At 52.4% G+C, this 21,617-nt stretch overlaps 2 protein-coding genes across 2 annotated transcripts; one reads left to right on the top strand and one right to left on the bottom strand.

Annotated features, from left to right (window-relative positions):
• Positions 1–3,376: 3,376 nt before the first annotated feature.
• Positions 3,377–9,803, bottom strand: ICMT (isoprenylcysteine carboxyl methyltransferase). The gene is made up of 5 exons (XM_007942573.1): positions 9,609–9,803; positions 8,730–8,818; positions 7,440–7,609; positions 5,876–6,093; positions 3,377–3,559 (listed from the first exon to the last, which is right to left on the bottom strand). The coding sequence occupies exons 1-5, from the start codon at positions 9,801–9,803 to the stop codon at positions 3,377–3,379; spliced, it is 855 nt and encodes a 284-aa protein (XP_007940764.1).
• A 7,691-nt stretch (positions 9,804–17,494) lies between these two features.
• Positions 17,495–18,932, top strand: HES3 (hes family bHLH transcription factor 3). Its single transcript, XM_007942574.2, has 4 exons — positions 17,495–17,575; positions 17,676–17,757; positions 18,123–18,501; positions 18,743–18,932. The coding sequence occupies exons 1-4, from the start codon at positions 17,495–17,497 to the stop codon at positions 18,930–18,932; spliced, it is 732 nt and encodes a 243-aa protein (XP_007940765.2).
• Positions 18,933–21,617: the final 2,685 nt, after the last annotated feature.

Here is a 21,617-nt window from a genome sequence, read left to right on the forward strand (position 1 = left end):
TTCAGCGGCACAATATACCTGGTTTATGCTGTCGGTACTGGACATCCCTTCTCCACATGTTCCTGCCCCAACACAATCACACTGTTGTTCATAGTGAAATCAAGTACAGTTTTATTTACGAATTGGAAAGAATAATCAGTATCTGTGAAAGGAAATCCAATTTAAAATATTTAAATAAACATTTCTGTATGTAAAAAGAAGAGTAGAATAATTACTCCACTGAGTTACTCTTCCTTGCTGTGGGACGGGCGCCCTTGAGAGCCAGTGCTTGGGACCACTCAGGATGGTGGAACCGTCTCACCCCACGACAAGGTGCCAAGCCTTTCCTAGTGTTTCCCACCGTAATAGAGATACGGGGGTCTCCTAACGTTGCTGAACCACTACAAAAAGCAAACTACAGCAGGAGATCCCAACTAGCTAAGGCAGTAAGAAAGTGCAGAGAAGGGACAGTGGCTTACTGTACCTGGTACAGAGGGGCTGCTATCAAAACGCATGTGACTAAGACCTTATTGAGCCTACATTGTTAAAACAACTTCCTGGTTTAGGAGTATTTTCTCCTACCATGTCAACCACTCAGATCATTAAATAAACAAAAGGCTTCATAAGGTTTGCTTTTTAGGTTTAAGAAGCCATTCATCCCACTGAGGGTGGTCGGGTGTGCCGTCTTCTGCTTGCTGCCCTGATAAAGGCTCGCCACCTCTTTTCTGTAGACTGCCGTTTTCAGCAGCAGCCTGCCAGTTCTTGCAAAATCTTTCATTTTACGCTGGTCCAAAGTAGCTTTGCTCCGTGTGACAGGCATTTCTCACTTTAGAATTTCTTCCTTCAAACCCACAATGAAACAGAAATCTCCTGACAGTGTCTTCATTTGAGGAAACTGGTGATATGACCTTTACAGTAAACACCTGGAGCTGTTACCTTAACCTGATTTTCTGCTGTGTGCACTGTTCACTGCCAAATTCATGAAGTTAAAAATAACATGAAGATTGTGGGCACAGGATGAAACTCAAATCATCTGCCAATCTTGCCTTTTAATAGTTCACCTTTTACCGCCACAACATTGCTGACTTCTGCCCATGAAACTGCTTCTTAAAGGTGAGCAGAACACATCAGTCCCAGGTGGTGTGATGGCAGCAGCGGCTCATGGCAGAAGCACTAAGGCTTACCTTCTGGGCTTGAGTAAGCTCAAGGGACTGGCAGGAAGGGGGTTTTCTGGACTCTGGCATATATATGGAGGAGGCAGAGATCACCAAAAGTCAACACCTTCAGTCTCAGTGTTCATAAAGCTTGTCATGAGCAGCTCACCATCTATCGAAGACAGCATCACGGCCCCCAGTGGGCAGGGAGGCTGGGCCCAATCTTGCTAGACACAGTAAGAAAGGCGAGAGCTGGGGGTGGGTGGCTGTCAGGAACCCAAAGGCACCCTCTCCAAGCTTGCAAAGTTTGCAGTCCTAGTACGTGGTGTTTGCTTTGCTAAGCATGATTTGGAGAGCAAGTTTACAATTGATTCAACCAATTCAAGTCCCCAAAATACATGTATGTTCCTGTCCCAGCAGAGAGGGTCCACTCAAAGAAACAGGCTGTGGATGGCTCCTGCCAAGACCATGTCCAGAATCCAACCACGAGACCACAGTGAGAGCAGTGGGCTGAGTGTGTCTAGTTCTCACACCAGCATGTCTCTCACCAGCAATCAACAAACCCGTAAACCTCTTTGGTATATATAATAACAAGAAAATTAATTAAGCAAGAATCTAGAAATAAGTAATATTCTGAGTTTGTAAAACTCTGTTTTGAACATACATTTTAGGTGTCTGGTACAGTTAACCAAATGTCTCCTTTTTTTAATGTCATTTTCATGTACTTATACAGTATAGATTTTACCTCTGTAATTTCTCTCATCTAAGTATGAAAAACGTTTGACACTGTTCTGCTAAATCCTCACAACATCCCTGTGAGGTAGGTGGTATTGACCCCATTTTACAGATGGGGCGATCTAGGCACAGAAAGGTTAAGTGGCTCCTCGCAGGCCTTGTGGTGTGACGTAGCGGGAGAGCTGAGCTCTGGCCACAGGGCCACGCCACCTTCACAATCACACTTCATCAGTGCCACTGCGGGACTGAATGGGAGGGTTTCACACTGAGACCCTGTTCCAAATCTACTCCAGAATCAAATCAGGTCCTTATCTCTTAAAGCTTAACATCTCACTCCTAAAGCCAACCACTCTCCCAAACTTGGGGGGTAAAAATACTGACTCAAGCAGGGTTATTTGCTCCATTTAAGACTATTTTCATGAGTTGATTTGCTTGAATTTTAGTTGTATTTGTTCAACCCCTTTGGAAAAGACAGTTTAGAACAGCATTAGGAACCACAGGATTTTGAGAACAAAATGTAGGAAATGACAGTTAACAAATTTAAAGTGAAACTCAAGAACATAAGTGATGATAAAATGAGAGTAAGATCCCAAATGGAGAGTGGCGTTCCTCAACTCTTACCGACAGCCTGCGCAGAGAGCGCAGGCATTCACCAAGCGCTTGCTGGCTAGAGGGAAAAGGACCCATCGTTGAGACACCCGTCACTGATAACAGTCTCCCCTTGGGAGGAGAGCAGGAACAAAGATCCCAAAGGGGTCTGGAGTCTTCCTGGACTAGGGACCAGGGTCAATGTGGCAGCTGTCACCAACATGTGACACAAAGCCACACTGAGGTGTCTATGCTTAACTGCTGACACAGAAAGGTTGCAACTATAAACCTGAAAGGAGCCCCCTTTGAATCTGCACTGCTATTATAAAAAATAGATACGTAAATATGATTAAATGTATGAGTAGCCAACATGTCGTATATGGAAGTATTTTTAAAAGTATACAGATGTTCATGCATTTGAGGACAGAAATAAAGAGGTTAAAGCTGTGTTGTCTGGGGTTTCCTGTTAAAATGAAAGGCTTTCAATGTATCTCTGACACTACTCAGCACAGATGCCCGCTTTCTGCTGCAGAGGCACTGCTGAGAACAGTGGCTCACCTCTCCCAAGGAGTCTCTGATAACAAATGTAGCCACACTCTTGCCTCATGGGGAAATGGGACGCAGCCTCCCCTTCTGCCAGGTGGCACTGAAAGGGCTGCTAAGTATTGCTGTGGTCTGTGCTGCACTGGCCTCTTGTCTCCATTTGACCTCGATTCAACACAAGAGTGAATTGCCTGGTGGGTCCTTTGGTCCTAAGGCCTTCTGACCATTTGGTCTTGAGTGACATTCCAGAAGAGTAACTGGTAACATACAAAGTGGTTAAGAATGTTCTTCCTGCAGGGTGACTGGCTGGAGGCGGTCGGGCTTGTCCCATGCTGCGTGGAGCCGAGCCCTCAGCCTCACCCAGCCTCCACCTCCCGTTATAGCTCCATCTTGACTCCCTTGATGAAAGGCAGGCCCGTGGGCACCCTCTTCTTGTACTCCAGGTACTCCTCTCCAAAAAAGTGAATCAGGGAGATCTCTTCCTCTTCCGTTCGATCTCGGAAAAACCGCCACACTGTCAAGGCATATGCCACGCCACAGATTGGGTTACAGAGCATCACCTGGCAGAGGAGCAGAGACGAAGCTGGTCAGGCAGAGCGGCCCCAACACCAGGCACCTCAGGACATCTGTTTCTCTCCCACACCCACAGGATTTCTGTGCCAAGGGCCCCAGAGACTCTCTGGTACACTAGCGGGGTGTCTTAAGAGGCAGGGCCTGGACGGCACTCGCCTACCACTATTATGCCGAAGCAAAGTGAAAGCAACCCTAACTTTTACTTAAGAGCTCAAATTCACCCCTCACCCCTGTAGCTTTCTTTCATACCCTTGCCTATTGCTACTTGTACCTGAGACAGCTCTAAAAATTAACAGGGAAGACATTCTCTTGGATCTCAACAGTCAGGTCAGGATGACAGCAGCTCCCCCTTTCATCCCCGGACGTGTGAATTCCTCAACATGGAGTTCTGTTCCTGTGCACCCTGCCTTCCAGTCCAGGTCCTCCGCCACACCCTAACGTGGGCCCCTGCTGTTCCCCTCCACTCCATACACTGCTACCAACTGAGTTCCTGAAAACTTCCATCAGATCACTCCCCTGCTCTGGAAGCTCAAATGCCTCAAGCCCAGCTCCTTGGGCCAGCATTCCAGGCACTGACAACCAGCACTTCGGCCCCTCCTTCCAGTCCGCCTCCTTCCTCCAGCGTTCACTCTGTCCGCCTCTTACCTCCTTCACGCATGTGGTTTTTCCACCTTCTGAGAATGTTTTCCCCATGGATTTACATCCAGACAGTCCTTCAAAGCCAAAAGCATCTCCCAGCTCCTAGAGGAACCCTCTCCCCCATCTGCCCACTGCCTGGCCCCACTGAGTCCCCAGGTAAGCCACTGGCACCTACAGAGCCAGGCACACACCCTCCACCTTACTCTTGACCACTGCTGGTCTGAGCTTGCTGTGTTCTCAGCACCAGGAGCCCCTCGCACCCATCAAGCCACTGAACCCTCCCAGCAAAGCACTGGGCAGTGCTGCTACCCCTACTGCAACATGAGGAAGGGGAGGCCCACTGCTGGAGCCAGGACCCGACCAGCTATACCTGTCACTGAATTCATCTAGTGCATTGTAAACAACGTTACCAGTGATGTGAAACAGAAAATTCTGTGTTTTATGCAGTCACGGTGTCCTGCTGTGAAAGTCTTGTCTTGTTTATAAATGTGTGTGCTGGATCATGATCTAAAAAGATCTGTGGTTGGAAAGGTATGAAAACTCTCTAGTCCTTGAGCACTTTGGTGTATAGTATTTATGACAAGTGTCACTACTCTGCTGAAATCAGTTTGTTCCCAGGGACTATGACTGTGGGCACTTTACACATTCCAGGAATACAAGTTTTAAAATAAATCTTATGGTGGAACCATTTGGAAAAGGATGGTGAGCATGGTTGCACCGCTTGAAGAATGCAGTCAATGTCACTGAGTTGTACGTGTAGAAATTGTTGAAATACTGTACGACTGAATATATTTTCATCAAAACACACACACACACACACACACACACACAAAACCAAGAAAAAACAAAAAAAATCCAAGTCTTTCTCTTCCTTGGCCATGCATCTCTATTCTATAACAAATATACTTTTCTGCTAACAAGAAATAAATTTTAAAAACTGGAAGCAAGTCACCAAAAAAAAAAAAAACAACCAACCTTAAATGCATCTTATGCTGTAACCTGTCACTGCCACACCTTTGGGGGCTACCAGAGAGTCCCAACTGACTGTGCATTGCTGCTGAAACCTGAGGGCTCTGTCTTGATTTCTCCAAAGAGCTGACAAACTGTCCATAGTCTATTACCCTTCTGTGGTCAAGTCCTTTGAGGGCCAAGAGTACAGATTTAAGGGACAACTGTCAAGAAACAACGGCTCAGTCTGCAGTCTGAGATAGGACAAAGTGACAAGCTCACCTCAAACCTCGTGCATGCCCTTGGCCTCATTCATACCTACACTAATGAAAATCAGTCCAGCTGCCACTGGGTAGGGCAGTGGGTACCCCTTTCCTGAGCCTCTGGGGTGCTACAGATCTAGGTTAAGGAGGCAGAGAAGGGGTAGAGCAGAAGGTGTCACAACACCTAGAGTCACCAGGAGGCTACAAGTTTAGGGCATCCATCAGGCACGGCGTAAAAACACTCAAGACTGAATCTGTTCTCTCAACTCTTGACTTACACTTAATTATCACTTGAAATGTGTTAAAATTAACAGACTAACAACCTTGAGACTCCCCTAAAAACCACTGAGTCGGACACTTTAAAACGAAGACTTGTATATGAAGTAGATTTCAAAAACACATTTGTTTGTTTTTTTGAATTCAAAGGGGTTAGCCTCCTATTGGAGAACATACCTGGGTTCCAATACTCCAGTAAAACCACCCAACATAAGAAGGGTGGCGGAACCAAGCATATACGCCACTTGTCACCAGAGTGTGAGTGTCTGACTTTTCGTTCTGCACCACGTGGTTGAAGTTGGAACCAGCTGTAAACATGGCTGCTTTCCTCAGACACTCCCCAAAGACCACCATCAGCAGCCCGGTGACACTCAGCCAGGTGATCTGCTTCAGTTCTGCAGGAGAGACATCAGTGACCAACAGAAAACCAAGGAGTCCTCTCTTTTTGCTGCTTACAATGAACTTATATCTCCAAAGGAGGAATCGTTAGAAAACGTCCTAGAGGGCAATTAGCATTTGCCATCACATTAAAATTATATTATGAGCAAAATACGGTCCCTGAAGTCATGATGTTCATCCATTTACTTCAAAGGGGCATCATGTGTTAGAGCGGCAAGATAAAAGAGGTCCTCCTCTCCTAGAGCTGTGGGCTCTCTCATTCATGTCCCTCCCACCACACGGTGTCTTTCACTTATACCTTTACCACAGGTACAGCTAAGTGAAGTAAAGAACTACAAATCTAATGGTCGGCAGTCTAAACCCACCCAGTGGCACTGTGGAAGAAAGGCCTGGTGACCTGCTTCTGAAAAGCAGTGTTAGGTGCCACCGAGTCAATTTCCAACTCACAGCAAGCCCACATGACACAGCAGAACTACCTCATAGGGTTTTCTTGGCTGTAATCTTTACTGGAACAGACTGACAGGTGTTTCTCCCACACAGTGGCTGGTAGGTTCAAACTGCCAATCTTTCAGTTAGCAGCGGAAGTGCTTAACCATTGTGCTACTAGTTCTCCTCCATAAAGATTACATTAAAAAAAAAAAAAACACCCGATGTATCACAGTTCTACTGAACTGACTTGATGGCAATGTGTTTGGTTTTTTGTTTGGGAGTCACACACCTTTTATTTCATTTACTGGGTGGGAAGTTCAATACCAGAGTAGGTTCCAGATGTAGAGGTTTATTGCTAATAAAATTGTCACATAACATTTTTTAACTCATACAAAAAAAAGAGAAAAACTCAACTAACCCATTATCGTCAAATTGATTTCAACTCATAGTGACCTTATAAAACAGAGTAGAACTGCCCACAGGGTTTCCAAGGCTGTAAATCTTTACAGAAGCAAATTGCCCGGTGGGTTCAAACTGCTGACCTTTCAAGTAGAAGCTAAGTACCAAACCACTGAGCCACCAGGGTGCCTTTCTCAAGTCAAGATATATACCCAAACCTCCTCTAATTGTAAAATTAAGGATTCTAATTATCCAGGGTTGGGAAGTCTTACTAGATGATATTTCAAATTATGCAAGGTTTAAGGCAAAAGGCCAACATGTCCTCAATTCAGAATCTAGAAGTGGAGTTCCCCACAGGGCTCATCCTTTATAAAGAGCTTAGTGAGGGCTGAGGCCTGGGTGGAAACTGCTCAGGGGAGATTAGGCCCAGGAGGTGGACCAATGTCACTCACTGCCTTGGCTATGGTGGATGCCACCCTTCTCCCCTCTGGAAGGGAAAACAGGGCACACTAACCTGGCCAGAAGATATTTTCAAGCGTGAACTCTATCCAAGAAGAAAGGGCAGCTACAGTATACTCCAGACTGTGATTCAGGAGAAAGGAATCCAGGGACAGACTCTTGGGATTATTGACGGCCGTCACTAAGTATTCAGAATAGTGGAATAATGACAGGGAGCACATGTACCTAAGAAAAAGCAGAGAAAGAGATTCATTGGGGCAAGGGAATCAAGTTAGCCATAAACAAAAGTACAGATGTGGGCTTGCTGTCTCTCAATTCTATACTGAAATACCTGTTGTCACCTGCCTAGAGAAACCATCAGGTGTCTATATGTACAAAGATGCCCTCAGGTTTACAGAGTTAGGGTTCTAAAGAGACTATGTTTTTAAGGATCACTGGCAAAAAAAAAAAAAACAAAACAAAACAAAAAAAACCAGGTTAGGAAGGCATTATGGGCCCTTTTAAAATGACAACACACATGATAAAACATGACAAAGGGAAATTTCAAAGTAATGATGTATGTTGGGCATAAAAATTCAACAAAATCGAAAGCACCGCCGCAAAGAAGGATTAGATGGCTCAGAGTACTGATAAAAGCAGATGAAGCTTTTTACCTTGACGCCACTGGTTCATATCCAGGTCAGGGACTAGAAGGCTCAAGGGATTTGAAATCAAGTGTAGGGGAAAATCCTACACTGGCCGTGGGGCTGTACTAGATGTTACCTAATGGAAATTAGAGATGGAAGAGGCCTATGAAGACAAGCTGGAGCCTTGCCCCTTTCCATCACTGAGGATCTGTGTCCCCTTTCGAGAAGGGCTCGTCGACTCACTGAATGCTGTCCCAGCAGCTACAGTGCAGACAAGGACAGCTGTCAGGATTGCACCAAGGAGACCCTTTCTGCCTGCAACAGAAGCCACCAATGGGCAGAAAATCACAAGGTCCAAGATGTGGGCATCTGGGCGGAAACTAGTGACCTGGTTTCCACAGAACCTCAAATTGCCTTTGTTGTTGTTGTTATGTGCCGTCGAGTCAAACCCGACTCATAGCGACCCCTCCTTGGGTTTCCGAGGCAGTATCACTACGGAAGTAGGAATGCCCAACCTTCCTTCTGAGGAGTGGCTGGTGGGTTTGAACCGCCAGCCGTCTGGTTAGCAGGCAAGTGTCTTAGCCACTATGCTACCAGAGCTCCCCAAATTGCCTTTAGAGCCAGTCAAAGATGAGGTGCTGGGAGAAGGAGAAGCGGGTGCTGACCCTCTGATCCAGCCTCCCTCTCCTCAAAATCATTATTCCAAAAGTACTTCTTACCAGCCAAAGTGATTCCAAGAAGACTGGCTAAAACTTAGCAGCATGCCGCAGCCAAACACAAAACCAAGGAAACATGCTCGAATGGCTATCTGAAATAGACCCAAAAGAGCTCAGTCACCCAGTCGTTTTGGGAGCACAAAACCAGGCTGCTAGCCATCCTGGGATAAGCTGGCCACTTGCAGCCAGAGAGCGGATCTGCTCACCCCTTAAGGGACTGAAGCCCGGCTGCCTGGATTCAAATCCCACCAGCACCCCTCACTGGCTGTGTGGCCTTGGGCAAGTTACTTAACCTCTCTGGATCTGTTTCCCCATTGACAAAGTGGGTGTAACAACAGTAACTATTTCTTAGGACTACTGAGAAGCCTTCTCATGTAAAGCACTTAAAAGTGCTACACAAGTTTTAGCTGCCATTACTATTATTGCTGCTTTATTCAGGGCTGCGGGAATATCCTGGAAATCTCGCTTACTGGCAAGACCTTCCCAAATCCCTGCAGCAAAACTGGACAGGGCACCCGGAGCTCTACGCCCAGCCCCCTCCATGGACATGCGGGCCTCTGACCTCGCAAACTTGGCAACAGTTAAAGCTCCACACCTTAAATTACATGAACTGGGAGGCTCCCTCCTCCCCACCCCAGCGCATCTGCCGCAGCTGCTGAGAGACAAGAACTGCAATCGAACACCCACTCTGCCGGGTGGAAAGGACCCCACACCGGACGCCCCCAGGAGCCCTGCGAGGCTGGCGTCCAACCTGAACTTGCAGCTAAAAAGCACGCCCGTGGAAGGGCTCTTTCCGCTGACCCCGCTCCCGGTAGCTCTGGCCCCAGGGAAAGGGTGCAGGGTCCCCGTCGCAGCCCGCGACCCGCCCGGTCCGGCCCCCACCTGGTAGCGTGGCGGCCGGTAGAGCAGCAGCAGCAGCGCGTTGAGCCCAGCCACGTAGAGCGCCAGCCCGGTGCGGCCCTGCAGGCCGGCGCGCGTGAGCAGTGGCAGCGCGAGCACCGAGGCTCCCAGCAGGAAGGTGGCAAGGCTGAGGCGCGCCTCAGAGCCCGGCGGAGCCCGCGCCATGCAACCCGCCATGGCGCAGGGCAGCAGACCAGCGGGCAGCAGCGGCGGCGACTGTAGCCCGGGGAAACCCGCCGGCCGCGCCTGCGCACTCCGCCACCGAAGGCGCGCCGGGAAGGGCAGCCTGCCCGTAGCCGCGCGTGTGCTGAAAGTTCTCGCGAGACCGCCACCCCTCTCGGCTCCTGTCCTGAATTTGGCGGGATCACTGTGCCCCGCCCCGCCTGTGTCTCTTCCGGGACTTCCCCTCCCCCAAATTAAGTAGCTGCGGAGCTCGGGTTGCTTATCGCCCAGGCTTGTGCTGTAAGTTTGCCCCAAACTCAAGAATGTTCCTATCGGAGGAAACCACCTAAATACCCTCCATTCGGGCATCTAGGCAAGGGGATTACAGACCATTTAAATCCGTGGGCAAATATTCAGTACAGATTCCGGTTTTTCAAGAGCAGAATAAAACCTTTGCACTGACTTGGCTTTGCGGGGAAAAAAAAGGATACATACGAGGTTGGAACAAGGATTGAAATATATGTAAACGAAAGTTCAACAGCAAACATCTTTAGGTGGTAATACATCGGACAATTTATTGTTTTCTCTATATGTTCTTGTATTTGCCATATTCCTGCAAGAACTTGCATGGTTTACAATCAGAAATAGCACTTTACTTTTTTAAAGAGTAAATGCCCCACCGCGGGAAGTCAGAACTGTGACGGAGGAGAAAGGTAAACAGACAACTAGATAAACTGTTGGGTGGGGTGAAAAGGTAGAAGAGAGGAGCACCCAGGGAAAGTTGAAGGGTGGAAGCGTGGAGGCCACGGCAGTTGCCGGGAAGAAACTCAGCTTGGCCTCGAGGCCCAAGGGGACGCAGCCGGCCTGCCGCTGGAAATGAGAGCAAGGGCATCCACCCGGAGGGAGGACGCTGCATTCTCACAGGCAGAGGCCGGAGGGAACAAGCCAGAGGCAGGATGGAGGACAGGCCCCGGGGGAGGGGGAAGGGGTCTGGGTAGCTGGGCTAGGGGACTAATGAAGACCCTGGCTGCCATCCCAGCTCCTGACACCTGCAGCCTAATTTTATGATCTTGGGCACATCAATTCTATAAGCCTCAGTTTCTATAAAATGTGGTCTTGATCTATCACGCAACTGTAAGTACTTCTATAAAAGCCCAGAATACTTCTATAAACTTCCAGAGCACCAAGACCAAACCCAAACCTGTTGCCATTGAGTTGTTGCAGTTGAATCAGTTCTGACTCACAGCGGACCCACGTGTTACAGTTCACATCCCATGTGAACTGCTCCATAGGGTTTTCTTGGTTGTAGTCTTAACAGAAGCAGATCACCAGGCCTTTCTTCCACAGTACCCCTGAGTGGATTTGAACCACCAGTCTTTAGATTAGTAATCTAATGCAAACTGTTTGTACCACCTAAGGATCACCTACGATGTGGTGCTCTCTAATGGTGCTAAACATTTGCTAAACTCAGGTAATGGGAATTGAAAGGAAATTTAATGTTTAAAAATCCATTGAGTTACAGCACCATAAATAAAGGAGGCATAGATGTTCCTGGGGGCTGAGAGATGGAGCTTCTGGCCCTGTCCTCAGTTTCTCAGGGTCTCCCCCAGACTCAGGACCTCTGCGCAAGGACTCCCTGAGGCCACTAGAGGGCCTTCATTACATCTTTACTCCAGAGAGGGACCCTGGTCCTGAAGTTGAAAGCCACTCCTGAAGTTCTACATCTGGTCATTGGCATTTGCCCCCTACTCTCTCTTTCTGGCCCCAATTTATCCCTGGAGACCATCACCATTCAGGAGGCATAGAATAACATGTCATTCAGAACAGATAACTAGAGCCCACGAAGCCCCTTTCCTTGGCCCGTCACCTTCCTCAGGCTCTCCATCTTCATCAGCCTCATCTTGGAAAGTGAAGGAGGAGACTTGGAGACAGTCTCCTGCAAGGCCAGATCTAGGGAAGGGGGTATTTTTGAAGTCTCTGGAGTTGCTGAATCTGCCTGTACACACAAGCCTATACCCAGAGAAACACAGTCACACACAGATGCACTCAGAAACACAGAAAGACACAAACAGAGAGAAATTACTGAGACAGAGACGAGCTCAGTACGCACTGGGCTCTCCAGTGTGGAACACATAAGGCTTGGGGAGATGGCAAAACTACAAATAAATAAATAAGAAAAAAAACTACTCCGCCCTGGGGATATCTTACTGCCTTTCCTAGTTAATAAGCATTTGAATGTGTTTTGTTCTAGGATCTGGGAAGCCAGCACAAAGGGAACCCTTTCACATGCAGGAAGATCTGTTTGCAGTCACCGCCACATACACACTTCCCCCTATCCCCATCAACCTACCATCTGCCCTCACCTGGTGAGGTGGCTTTTCTTCCTGGGCCCACGTGGGGACCCCTGCTGTTTTAAAGAGTGCTAAGAACCACCTTATGTTACATTTGCAAGTAAAACCAGGCTGAGAATAAATCAGCCTGCCTTTTCTTAAAAAAGGATCCCCAGTGGTTAAAGTGCTTGGCTGCTAACCGAAAGGTTGGTGCCTTAAACCCACCAGCCGCTCTGCTGCTCTGCAGCAGAAAGATGTAGCAGTCTGCTTCCGTAAAGATTTCCAGCCTTGGAAACCCTAGGGGGCAGTTGTACTTTGCCCTACAGGGTCGCTGAGTTGGAATTGACCCGATAGCCCCGGGTTTGGTTTGGATTTCTAAATGGAATTGCTTTCCATTGAACAAGAGTCCTTGTGTGGTGCAAATGGTCACTCACTCAACTGCTAACTGAAAGGTTGGAGATTCCAGTCCACCCAGCGGGGTTTGGGAAGAAAAGCCTGATCTACTTCCAAAATATCAGCCATTGAAAACCCTGTGGACCACAGTCCTACTCTGACACACATGAGGTTGCCATGAGTTGGTACTGAATAGATAGCAACTGTTTTTTCCATTGAGCAAGAAAGAATGTAGGAAGTGGTGAGCCCCCCTGCCCCCTGACAGCCAGGAGGCAGTGCAAGGATGAGCTTTCCCCTCTTCATGTGAGAGATGGATAAACTCAACCCAGCTTCCTAGGATGGAAAGTTGGCTTCAGTCCTAAGTGCTGTCCAAACCCTAAACCAAGCAGGGAGAAGTCAAGGAACCTCACTTTCTTTCCACCCCAATGGGTCCTGGGTCCTAACCTGGTCTCTCATTTTTTAGGGAAATGACTTCCTGCTGCTCTCAGTCGTTCACAGGAGTCTGTCAGCCTATGTTCACGTGGAAGCCAGGAGGTACAGTGGGGAGGGACCTGTCCCATGTGGCCACAACTCTGAGTGGGAACCCTGGTCCTCCAAAGGTTTTCTTCCCCTCCTCGGGCCATTCTGGGCTAGAGGCATGAAAGTCCCCTCTCTCCAGCCGGAAATGGGTAAATGATGTGTAGTTTATGAGCACATCAGCCCAAAAGTGCATAACTCATATGTGCACAAAGGGGCCCGGGTAAATATTTAAAGATTAGAGCCAGCTGGGCAGAGACACAAAGGACCAGGACAATGGGGGTCTCTCTGAATTCACTTTCCCCAAGCTGGGCCAGGCCAGTTCAGCATTGATGCACTCACTGGAGTCCCAGCCTTTGTCCCCTAAAGAGCTCTTGGCCACCAGGCTATTTGTAGTCCCAACAGTGCTAAAGAGAGTTAAACAATCGCCACCTCTCCAAGCCCATCTGGAAACAATTGGCCAAGTCATTCCCATGCTTTTGCTGTGTTGCAATAGTTAATTACATGGAGCAATCACTTTATTCCACTTTGAAATGCATCTGCAAAGGGGGCTCAATGCCTTTCACCCTTCAATCACTGGCACCCACAGTGGCCTGCACACCGCTCATCAGTTAACATTTTTAAAAAACAAACAACTCACTGCCTGCCATCTAGTAGGATCGGATTCATAGCGACCCCTCCTTGGGTTTCCAAGGCAGTATCACTACAGAAGTAGATTGCCCAATCTTCCTTCTGAGGAGTGGCTGGTGGGTTTGAACTGCCAGTGTTCTAGTTATCAGTCAAATGCTTTAGGCACTATGCCACCAGAGCTCCTAACACTAGTTTAAAACCCTGGAAATACAGAAAGGAAGGGCTCCTACCCAGGGCTGAGAGGCCTCAGAGCCAGGATGGCTCTTACCTGGAATTTGTTCCAGGGCCTGCAAAACCCTCTCCCTTCCTCATTTTCAGACAAAGCCTGTCATGCATTGTGTCCTAAAAAGTTTGTTCATTGCCAAAATGTGTGTGTGTGTGTGTGTGTGTAGGGCAAAGCGCTCAGGCTACTTTGCCTTAAGCTCTCCAGCAAGAAAATGAGGGGTCCTGAACAGCACCAGGGCCCCAAGAGCCTGCAGGCATTACAGAAGGAAACATTCTTTCCTTGAATGAGCAGAGGCCTGCCTGGGTCTCCCAGGCACTGACTGGATGTGTGCTCCTTTCCAGGTGCCTTGGGGCTCCAGATGCTAAAAATGGAAAAGGAATGTGGCCTACATTAGGGCTTATGTAAGCCCTGCTTCTAAGTTGGTCCTTGCCCTTCCCAAAAGTGTTTTGTCCTGCTTAGTCTGAGAGGGCAGGTATGCTGCTGCCTAGCTCCCTCACTGAAAATGCCTCTTCTCACCCACCCCTACTGCTTGGAGCCCGCTTGCCTGCTTAAGGGCTCACGTAGAATGCTGAGGGGCATGATATACAAACAGTGGGGGTGCGGAAAAGTGGGGCCCCAGTTTGGATCACAGGGTAGGGTTTCAGTAAAAGTTCCTCTACTAGTTTCCAAAGACCTGGCCAGATGCCAAGAACTAACTTGCGTAGGGGAAGGTGCTTCCGAGAGGCCGATGCCGGAATTGGGGATAGGATGGGGGAAGGGTGGAAGCTGCATCCGAGCTTGGAAGAAGGGAGTGATGGAAATCGCAACCCTGGAAGCCTAAGGGGCCTCAGTCGGCTTGAGGCGGGAGTGGACCAAATGGGCTGTTCACCGCGTGGAGCCATGCTCCGGACCGGGAGGCCCAGGAAGGGGGTTCAGCCCAGGTGGGGGAGACTCCTAGTTTAGGATTCACCACCACAGAGGAGAGGGCGCAGCGGGCGGCGCCCCGGCTAGGGAGGGGCAGCCGGAGCCCATTAAGTGAGCCAGGGTGGGGCGTGTCGGCTGTGAATCCCGCCCCGGCCACCGCAGGCTGGTCTTGCCTCCCGCAGCCAAAGCAGAACATTGCGAATTAGCGCATTTTGCGGTCAATTTTCCACTACTTAAGAGCCACTGCGCCACCCACGTGAGCTGCCCCACCCAGAGCAGCCAGAATCCCCTGACTTGGACTCGGGAAGAGGGTGACCCTGGTGCGGCGGGTGGCGAGGCGCCGGTGGAGAAGGCCCGCGGGCCCCTTTATGGCGACCTTAACTCTGGAGAGGGGGCGGGCCCGGCGCCCCTGCTGCGGGCCATGAGAGCTGCGCCTAGGGGCCATTGGTTTGCTAATGCACCGGAGTTGAAAGGCGCGGGCGGCGGTTTATGGGGAGGGCATCGTAATTACAGGACAAATTGCCTCGCTGCCTGAGCGGCCCCAGGATCGGGGGCAAGGGACTCATTGGGCCGAGGCGCGCGCCTGGGTCTCAGTGCAGATGTGCGGCAGCTGGAAGGCCGCGCGCGGCGGGGCGCCCGGAGTTTGGCCCCAAGGGGCGGGCGCGGCCGCGGCTTTGTGAGGCCGGCACAATGCCCTTAACACTCGGCTGCCCCCTTTGTGCCCTGTCGGGCCGCCTGCCGGGCCCGCGGCGCCTTTGTACCGTCCGGTCCCCGCCCTAAGCCCGGAGCGCACCTCGCCTAGGCTACCCCAGCCCTGTGGGCCCCCATGCTTCAAAGCTCCCGGCGCGTGCCTGAGCCCGCCGCCTGGTTTCGGCCCCGCGGCTCGGTCCTGGGTCCATCTTGCCCGAATCTGGCCCATGGACCTCTGGGGCCCAGGAGGGAGAGAGCCCTATGCTGCTGTCCCCGTTGGCGCTGCCTGAAAGGGGGAGGGCGGGGAGCGATTCTCCACGCTGCGAGACGCCTGGGAACGCGGCGGCCCTGCAGGACCCGTCAATACCCCGAGAGGGGCGGGGAGGGAGATAGCCCAGCTCTAGGGATCTGGGGGGCCCACCTGGGACCCGCCGCCACCTCCCCTGCATACAGAGGCCCGTAGCGGCCGGTAAGTTGCTTCCTCTGCCACAGAGCTCTCCTACAGAGTTTTTGCGTCCCTGGGACTTCCCACTCGCCTTCGGAAGTGATAGTGGAGACACCATTGTTCAGAGCCCATTTTACAAACCCTCCAATTAAGGGCACAAGAGCCCAGTAAAAGGAGGTGTCTAGTTTCCAACCTAGGGACTCCTTGGGAATCTGGTCAATCACAGCTACTGGAGCCCAGCCTCCTGGGGATGGCCTGGGAGGACCGCTCCAGATTCCTACTCCTGAGACCTAACCATCGAGGAGCACTCCTCCACCCTGGGCTTCTATGGCCTTGGATAATGGAAAGGGATGTTGGTGGCTCTGAATTGCCCTCCTAAAGTACAGACTGTCTGTCCTCAGACGATTGCTGAACAGCTTTTTCTTCTCTTGCTCTGGGGACTGAGAAAAACCTCTCAGGAGTGGACCTCCAGCTCTTCCCAGGGGAAAGGTCCTCCTTGGAGCTCAAGTTGCCCAGCCTCACTGCCTAGGGCTAGGAGTGGGTTTGACTCCAGGCCACTCTGATTCACCCCTACTCTGCAGCTGCCCTACGTTGCCCACATCCGGAAGTGTCCTAGGTAGGCTCCCCTGATGGAGGGCACCAGGCCCACATTGCTGCCTATAGAGGAGCACTCCAAGGCCCTAGGCTCCAAGCAAGGAGGAGGCAAGCTGTGGCCCCGCGGGCGGGCTGCATGCTTTAATGGGACACATGTCACTGTGTAGCCGGCTTTGAGCGGTCACAGGCAGAAAATCGCTGCATTGTCCCATGTTAGGGAGACTAATGCAGCGTCGCAGGCACGGCCAGAGCGTGAAGTGCACAGAAAGGCCTACCTGGCGGTGCCTCCTGCTTCAGCATCTTCATCAGGCTGGCAGAGGGAAATCCTCCCTCTGTCATAGTCATTATCACAGCCCAGGCCAGCCTAGCCCATAGACCTCCCCCAGGATGACCCCCTGAGGCCCAATAGAGGATCCCTGATTAGCTGCTTGGAAACATGGGGCTAGCGACACGGAATGGGTGCCTGGTGGGAAGGCCCAGATTCTACACAGAGTAGAATGGACATGGTTTGGACAAGAGCGAGAGGGGAGGAGACCCCAGACTCGGGAAGTGCTGGGGATTAGAGAAATAAAGGAAAGACTGAGAAAGGGGGAAAATGGTCCCTCGGGAGGGAGGAGGGTCCCTGAGGTGAGGTCAAAGGGGAAAGGGCCAAGCGGAGGGGGGTAGGGAGCCTCCCTGGTGTGTTCCCTCCATTCCCCTCCTCCTCGGGGTTCCTCTAGTCCAAAGCGCCTCATTGACATGTAAACGAGGGGCCCCTATAAAGGCCGTGGCACCTCCCATGGGCAGAGTTCCGGCAAAATGGGCACACAGCCTGAGACCCGGGGCAACCTAGCTGGCAACTTCCGCAAGGTCTTGGGTCCAAAGGGACATGGGGTGTCGGGTGGGGGACCCTGCCCAGACTGTTGGGGGGGCAGAGGGTGGGAAGGCAGGGGTCCTGTATTCAAACAGGTCTGCTTGCCCACAGATCTCCAAGCCTCTGATGGAGAAGAAGCGACGTGCACGCATAAACGTGTCACTGGAGCAGCTCAAGTGTCTGCTAGAGAAACACTACTCACACCAGGTGAGGGACCCAGGGATGCGGGGGTGAGGGGGTGACACAAGGTGCCCAGCCTCATTCCTCCGGGGCTGCCCAGCTAAAAGCGTTTCCCACTGATCTGCAGATCCGAAAACGCAAGTTGGAAAAGGCAGACATCCTAGAGCTGAGCGTCAAGTACATGAAGAGCATGCAGAGCTCCCTGCAAGGTGAGGGGGTGACCCGGAGGTGGGGGTGGGAGTGTCTGTGGGGTAACGGCCACGGATATGGCACGGATATGAGGAGGTCAGAGAGAGAAGGGGCATGAGTGGAGATGAAAGCTGGGACAGGTGGGCAGCCGAGTAAGGAGAGGACTACAGCTTATTGCGGGGCAAGGGCGAGATGTGAAAGGCGGCCTGTGGGCAGAGTTCTGGGATCCGGGAAGGCGTTCGTCTCCTCTCCCCTCCTTTTTTCTGCTCTCCCCTTCCCTCCACACTTCTCCCCTCTCCTCTTCCCCTCCACACCTCTCCTCTCCGCTTCGCCTCCCCTCTCTACCTCTCCCTTCCCCATTTCTCCCCTTGCTCCGGTCCTCCAGGGCTCTGGCCGGCCCCTGGCGGCGCCGAGTACCCACCCGGCTTCCGCGGCTGCCTGCCAGGCGTGAGCCAGCTCCTGCGGCATGGTGAGGAGGGGAACGGCCTGCACTGCCCCCTGGTGCTGGAGTGCACGGGCGGCAGCACCATGGACAGCGCCGGACCCAGTTCCTGCCCCGAGGCGCTCGCGTTGCACTGTCCGAATGGCCACTCTGCCTGGGTTGCCGCTCCGGTTCCGGCCACTGGCAGCCCACGGTCCCCGCCACCGCGGCTGCTCCTTGCCAGTGGCCCTCCTGGCCTGTCAACCAGCGTCTCGGCTCCTCAGCCAGCCTCGCGCCGCCGCCCCGACAGCCCGGGCCCGGGGCTGCGCGTGTGGCGACCCTGGTGAGGCGCAGGAGGGCGGAACGCGGGGAGGAGGTGTGATTTCGGACTGATCTGTGCCCCGTCGGGCCTAGGGGCGCAGGGACTATCGTGGGCGCACCGTGGCTCCCACACTCCAGCCTCACATACTCTGGCCGCACTCGCTCTCCCCTCTTCCCACCCAGTGGGGCTAGGAGGGGGAGGGGGGGTCCTCGTCTGCGCCCCTTTCCCAGGGGCCCGGCCCCGCCCGGTGGCTGTGCCCCAGTGGGAAGGTCGCGGTCGGCAGCGGCGCAGAGCAGACCTCTCGCAGCGAGGAGAATCGCTGCCCCGCCCCAGCCCATTCAGCCGGCCGCAGTCGCCGGGTTCCCACCGGCACAAAGCGCGCCGGGCCCCGCCCCGCCGGGGAGGAACCCTTCCCCCTAGCCCCACCTTGGACCGCACTCCGCTCCCAATGACCCCCACCCCCTGTGCAAGCAGCCCGGCCCACCGGGAGATCCGCCTATCCTAGGCCAGACCTCTGGGAAGCCGGGCACCCGAACCCCCCCGCGTCAAGTTCTGCGCTCTAGCTCCGCCCCTAAGATGCTCCGCCTTGGACGCCCAGTCCCACAGTCGCCCCGGCCCGTTCCCCAAACTCCGGGACCGCGCGGTTCTTGGGAGGGACCCGGTTCTGAATCGCACCAGCCTGAGGACTGCAAGAGCGAACCCGGGCCCTTCTCTTGGGAGAGGTCCCCGGCCCAGGCTCAACAAAGATCCCTGGCCTGCAGTCCAGGCTGGGAGCAGCTCGTCATCAGCCTCGCAAAGCCCCGCCTCCGGACACCTGGGGCCTGCGTGCAAGCTCTCGACCCTCGAGGGCCGCGGGAGCGATCTGCGCCTGTTTATTCGTACGTAATTGAGGTCACTGATGTGCTCTGAGACGCCCAAGTCAATGTTTCTTCTACTGGGCCTGCAGCCCCGGCCCGCGAAGGGCACCCTCAACCGGGGTGGGAACGGGTTCCTGCGCGGAGCCCTGAAGAGATCATGGTACCTCTTCCCATTGTAATTCAGAATAAAGAGAGCGACCTTCTAACACGGGTATAAAGGTGCCAAGGACATTGTAATTTCTCCCACGATGTCTACTTCGATGCTTCTTTTTGAAGCACAAATAACAAACTTCCAATACAAGATTTTCTTGTTTTTGGCTGTCCCTGAATTGCAGGCTCAGTAAACCCATTTTGGTCCGACTGCGGGGAGCCGGAGTAGCCCAATGACCTCTTGGAGCGCGGAGCAAGGGCGGGGCTCCTGGCTGTAGTTGTCGCTCTTAGTGTAAGCTTCCAAGGCTGCACCAGGTGGTGGTGGTGAGTTAAACCAGGATAAATCCTTCCGCTGGCCACCAGGCGGCGGCCTTGCACTGCAGACCCTAGGACGCAGCTTCCAAATTCCCGACAGAGGGGAGCCTAGGGATGGTCTTAGAGCACAGCCGTCCCCGCGCTTCCCAGGCCCCCCGAAAACAACTTCCTTCGGGTCACCCTCCTGCATTAACCTCACTGGGGCTGTTACCTGTGCTAATAGGACCCTTTGCGCCGGTAGGATGCTCACTCCACCTCTCCATTTTGTGGCTGCTCCAGGCCCATCTCTATCACTGGGTGGAGTTGGAGCACTTGTCAGAGAAAGGGGACAAGTCAGACACCAAAGAATAAAGGACTGTTGTTGGAATTTCAAGTCCCAGAGGGACAGAGATTTGGGGGCACTTGGCCAGTGGTAGTGTGAGGTTCTTCAAGGGTGTTTTCCTGAAAGCAGCCTGGGATACCAAATGCAAATCATAAGGGAGATTTTATTGGGTCCTGTACAGAAGAGAAATGATCAGTTGTGAAAAACTACAAACGGATCCCTGGCTCTGGGCTGCGTATTGACAGACCTCCCTCCCCGCATGCCCAAGGTCCAGCTTTTTATAAACATAGCCAACAGGCCCAAGGCTGGACAAAATGCTGGAGGGAGCCCTAGACCTCAGGGTCTTCTGTTTGGGGTCTCTGCCTTTTTGTAAAAATCAGAACTGGAGAGAGTTTGGGGACCATGTCCCCTGTAAGTATTGCCGTTGGATATGATCTACAGAGTGAAAATCCAAGGTGATAGATGGGCCAGCCTGAGGAGCGGATTGTGGCTAGCCACAGTCACTGCCCGCACATGAAATGTTTGTCCTTGAAGGCACACAGGAGCATTGGCCAGAGGCAGCCCTTCCCATGGCCAGGCTGGACTGTGGTCCCCTGCCTTGCTCACCTGTGGCCAGCTCCTCTCCTACTTACCCCACATCAAGGGATTGGAGGGGCCTCAGGCCTAGACAGAGCCAGGCAGTCCCACTGTTCCATACCCAGTGGCCTGGGCTGAGACCCTGTCTGGAGGTTGAAGGGATGGGCTTGGCCACCTGTGGGGCAGAGGCAGTGTTGCAATGCCACACTTGTGGAGCAGAAGGAATAGGGTGGCTCTGGTCTGGCCTTGGAACCCACCCCAAGTTGTCAGATTTAGGGGCCACTGCATGGAGGAAGGGCCAGAAAGAGGCAGCCTCTGAAGACACTTTGTGCCTCCATGTCCAGGTCACAGCTGCTTGTGGGCATCTCCTTAGCCTGAGCCTAGAGTCTTCTTCCATGAAGACTTAGCAGGCCCCAGGGCAAAGTCCAGACCTGCAAGGGACCAGGGGCTGCCCAGGAAAGAGAGCAAGGAAAAGTCCTGTCCCCATGGTGTGGGGGGGGGACTCCCACCTGCACAGGTGGGGATGAAGCTGGAGATGGGCATTGGATCAAGGGAGACCCATTCTGTCTTTGCTTTAGGCCTTTCTACCCACAGCCTTCATGGGGGAGTCACAGATGTGGTTGACAGGCAATGATGGCATGTGATGAGGGAGGGGACACTGATGGTGATCAAGGTGGCTGTGGTGTCAATAGTGATGTGCAACAGTGTTGTGCTTAGCTGGAGTGCAGTGTGAGCTCCTAAGGGGGCTGGGGCACCAAGAGTGGGAGGTCTCAGGCCTGGGAGCCACACCCCAGTCCCCTCAGTGGCCAGAGCACACAGACCAGGAGACTTCTCCAAACAGCCCTGAGAGTTAACAAGGATCACCTGCTCATCACAGATGGGGAAACTGAGGCAGAAAAGCTCTGAGGCAAGGAGAC

The sequence above is a fragment of the Orycteropus afer genome, unplaced genomic scaffold, assembly GCF_000298275.1.
Source record: "Orycteropus afer afer isolate SDZICR_OR568_19922 unplaced genomic scaffold, OryAfe1.0 scaffold00094, whole genome shotgun sequence".
NCBI classification, from domain to species: Eukaryota; Metazoa; Chordata; class Mammalia; order Tubulidentata; family Orycteropodidae; genus Orycteropus; species Orycteropus afer.

What these genes read in the sequence shown, in the direction of transcription:
- ICMT (XM_007942573.1), bottom strand. Translation starts at nt 9,803, where the DNA reads ATGGCGGGTTGCATGGCGCGGGCTCCGCCGGGCTCTGAGGCGCGCCTC. An exon ending in ACCGGCCGCCACGCTACCAG is followed by an intron (nt 8,819 to 9,608) that starts GTGGGGGCCGGA and finishes GGTCTATTTCAG; the next exon opens with ATAGCCATTCGAGCATGTTT. An exon ending in TGAAAATATCTTCTGGCCAG is followed by an intron (nt 6,094 to 7,439) that starts GTTAGTGTGCCC and finishes TCTCTCCTGCAG; the next exon opens with AACTGAAGCAGATCACCTGG.
- HES3 (XM_007942574.2), top strand. Translation starts at nt 17,495, where the DNA reads ATGGAGAAGAAGCGACGTGCACGCATAAACGTGTCACTGGAGCAGCTC. An exon ending in AGAAACACTACTCACACCAG is followed by an intron (nt 17,576 to 17,675) that starts GTGAGGGACCCA and finishes ACTGATCTGCAG; the next exon opens with ATCCGAAAACGCAAGTTGGA. An exon ending in CATGCAGAGCTCCCTGCAAG is followed by an intron (nt 17,758 to 18,122) that starts GTGAGGGGGTGA and finishes CCGGTCCTCCAG; the next exon opens with GGCTCTGGCCGGCCCCTGGC.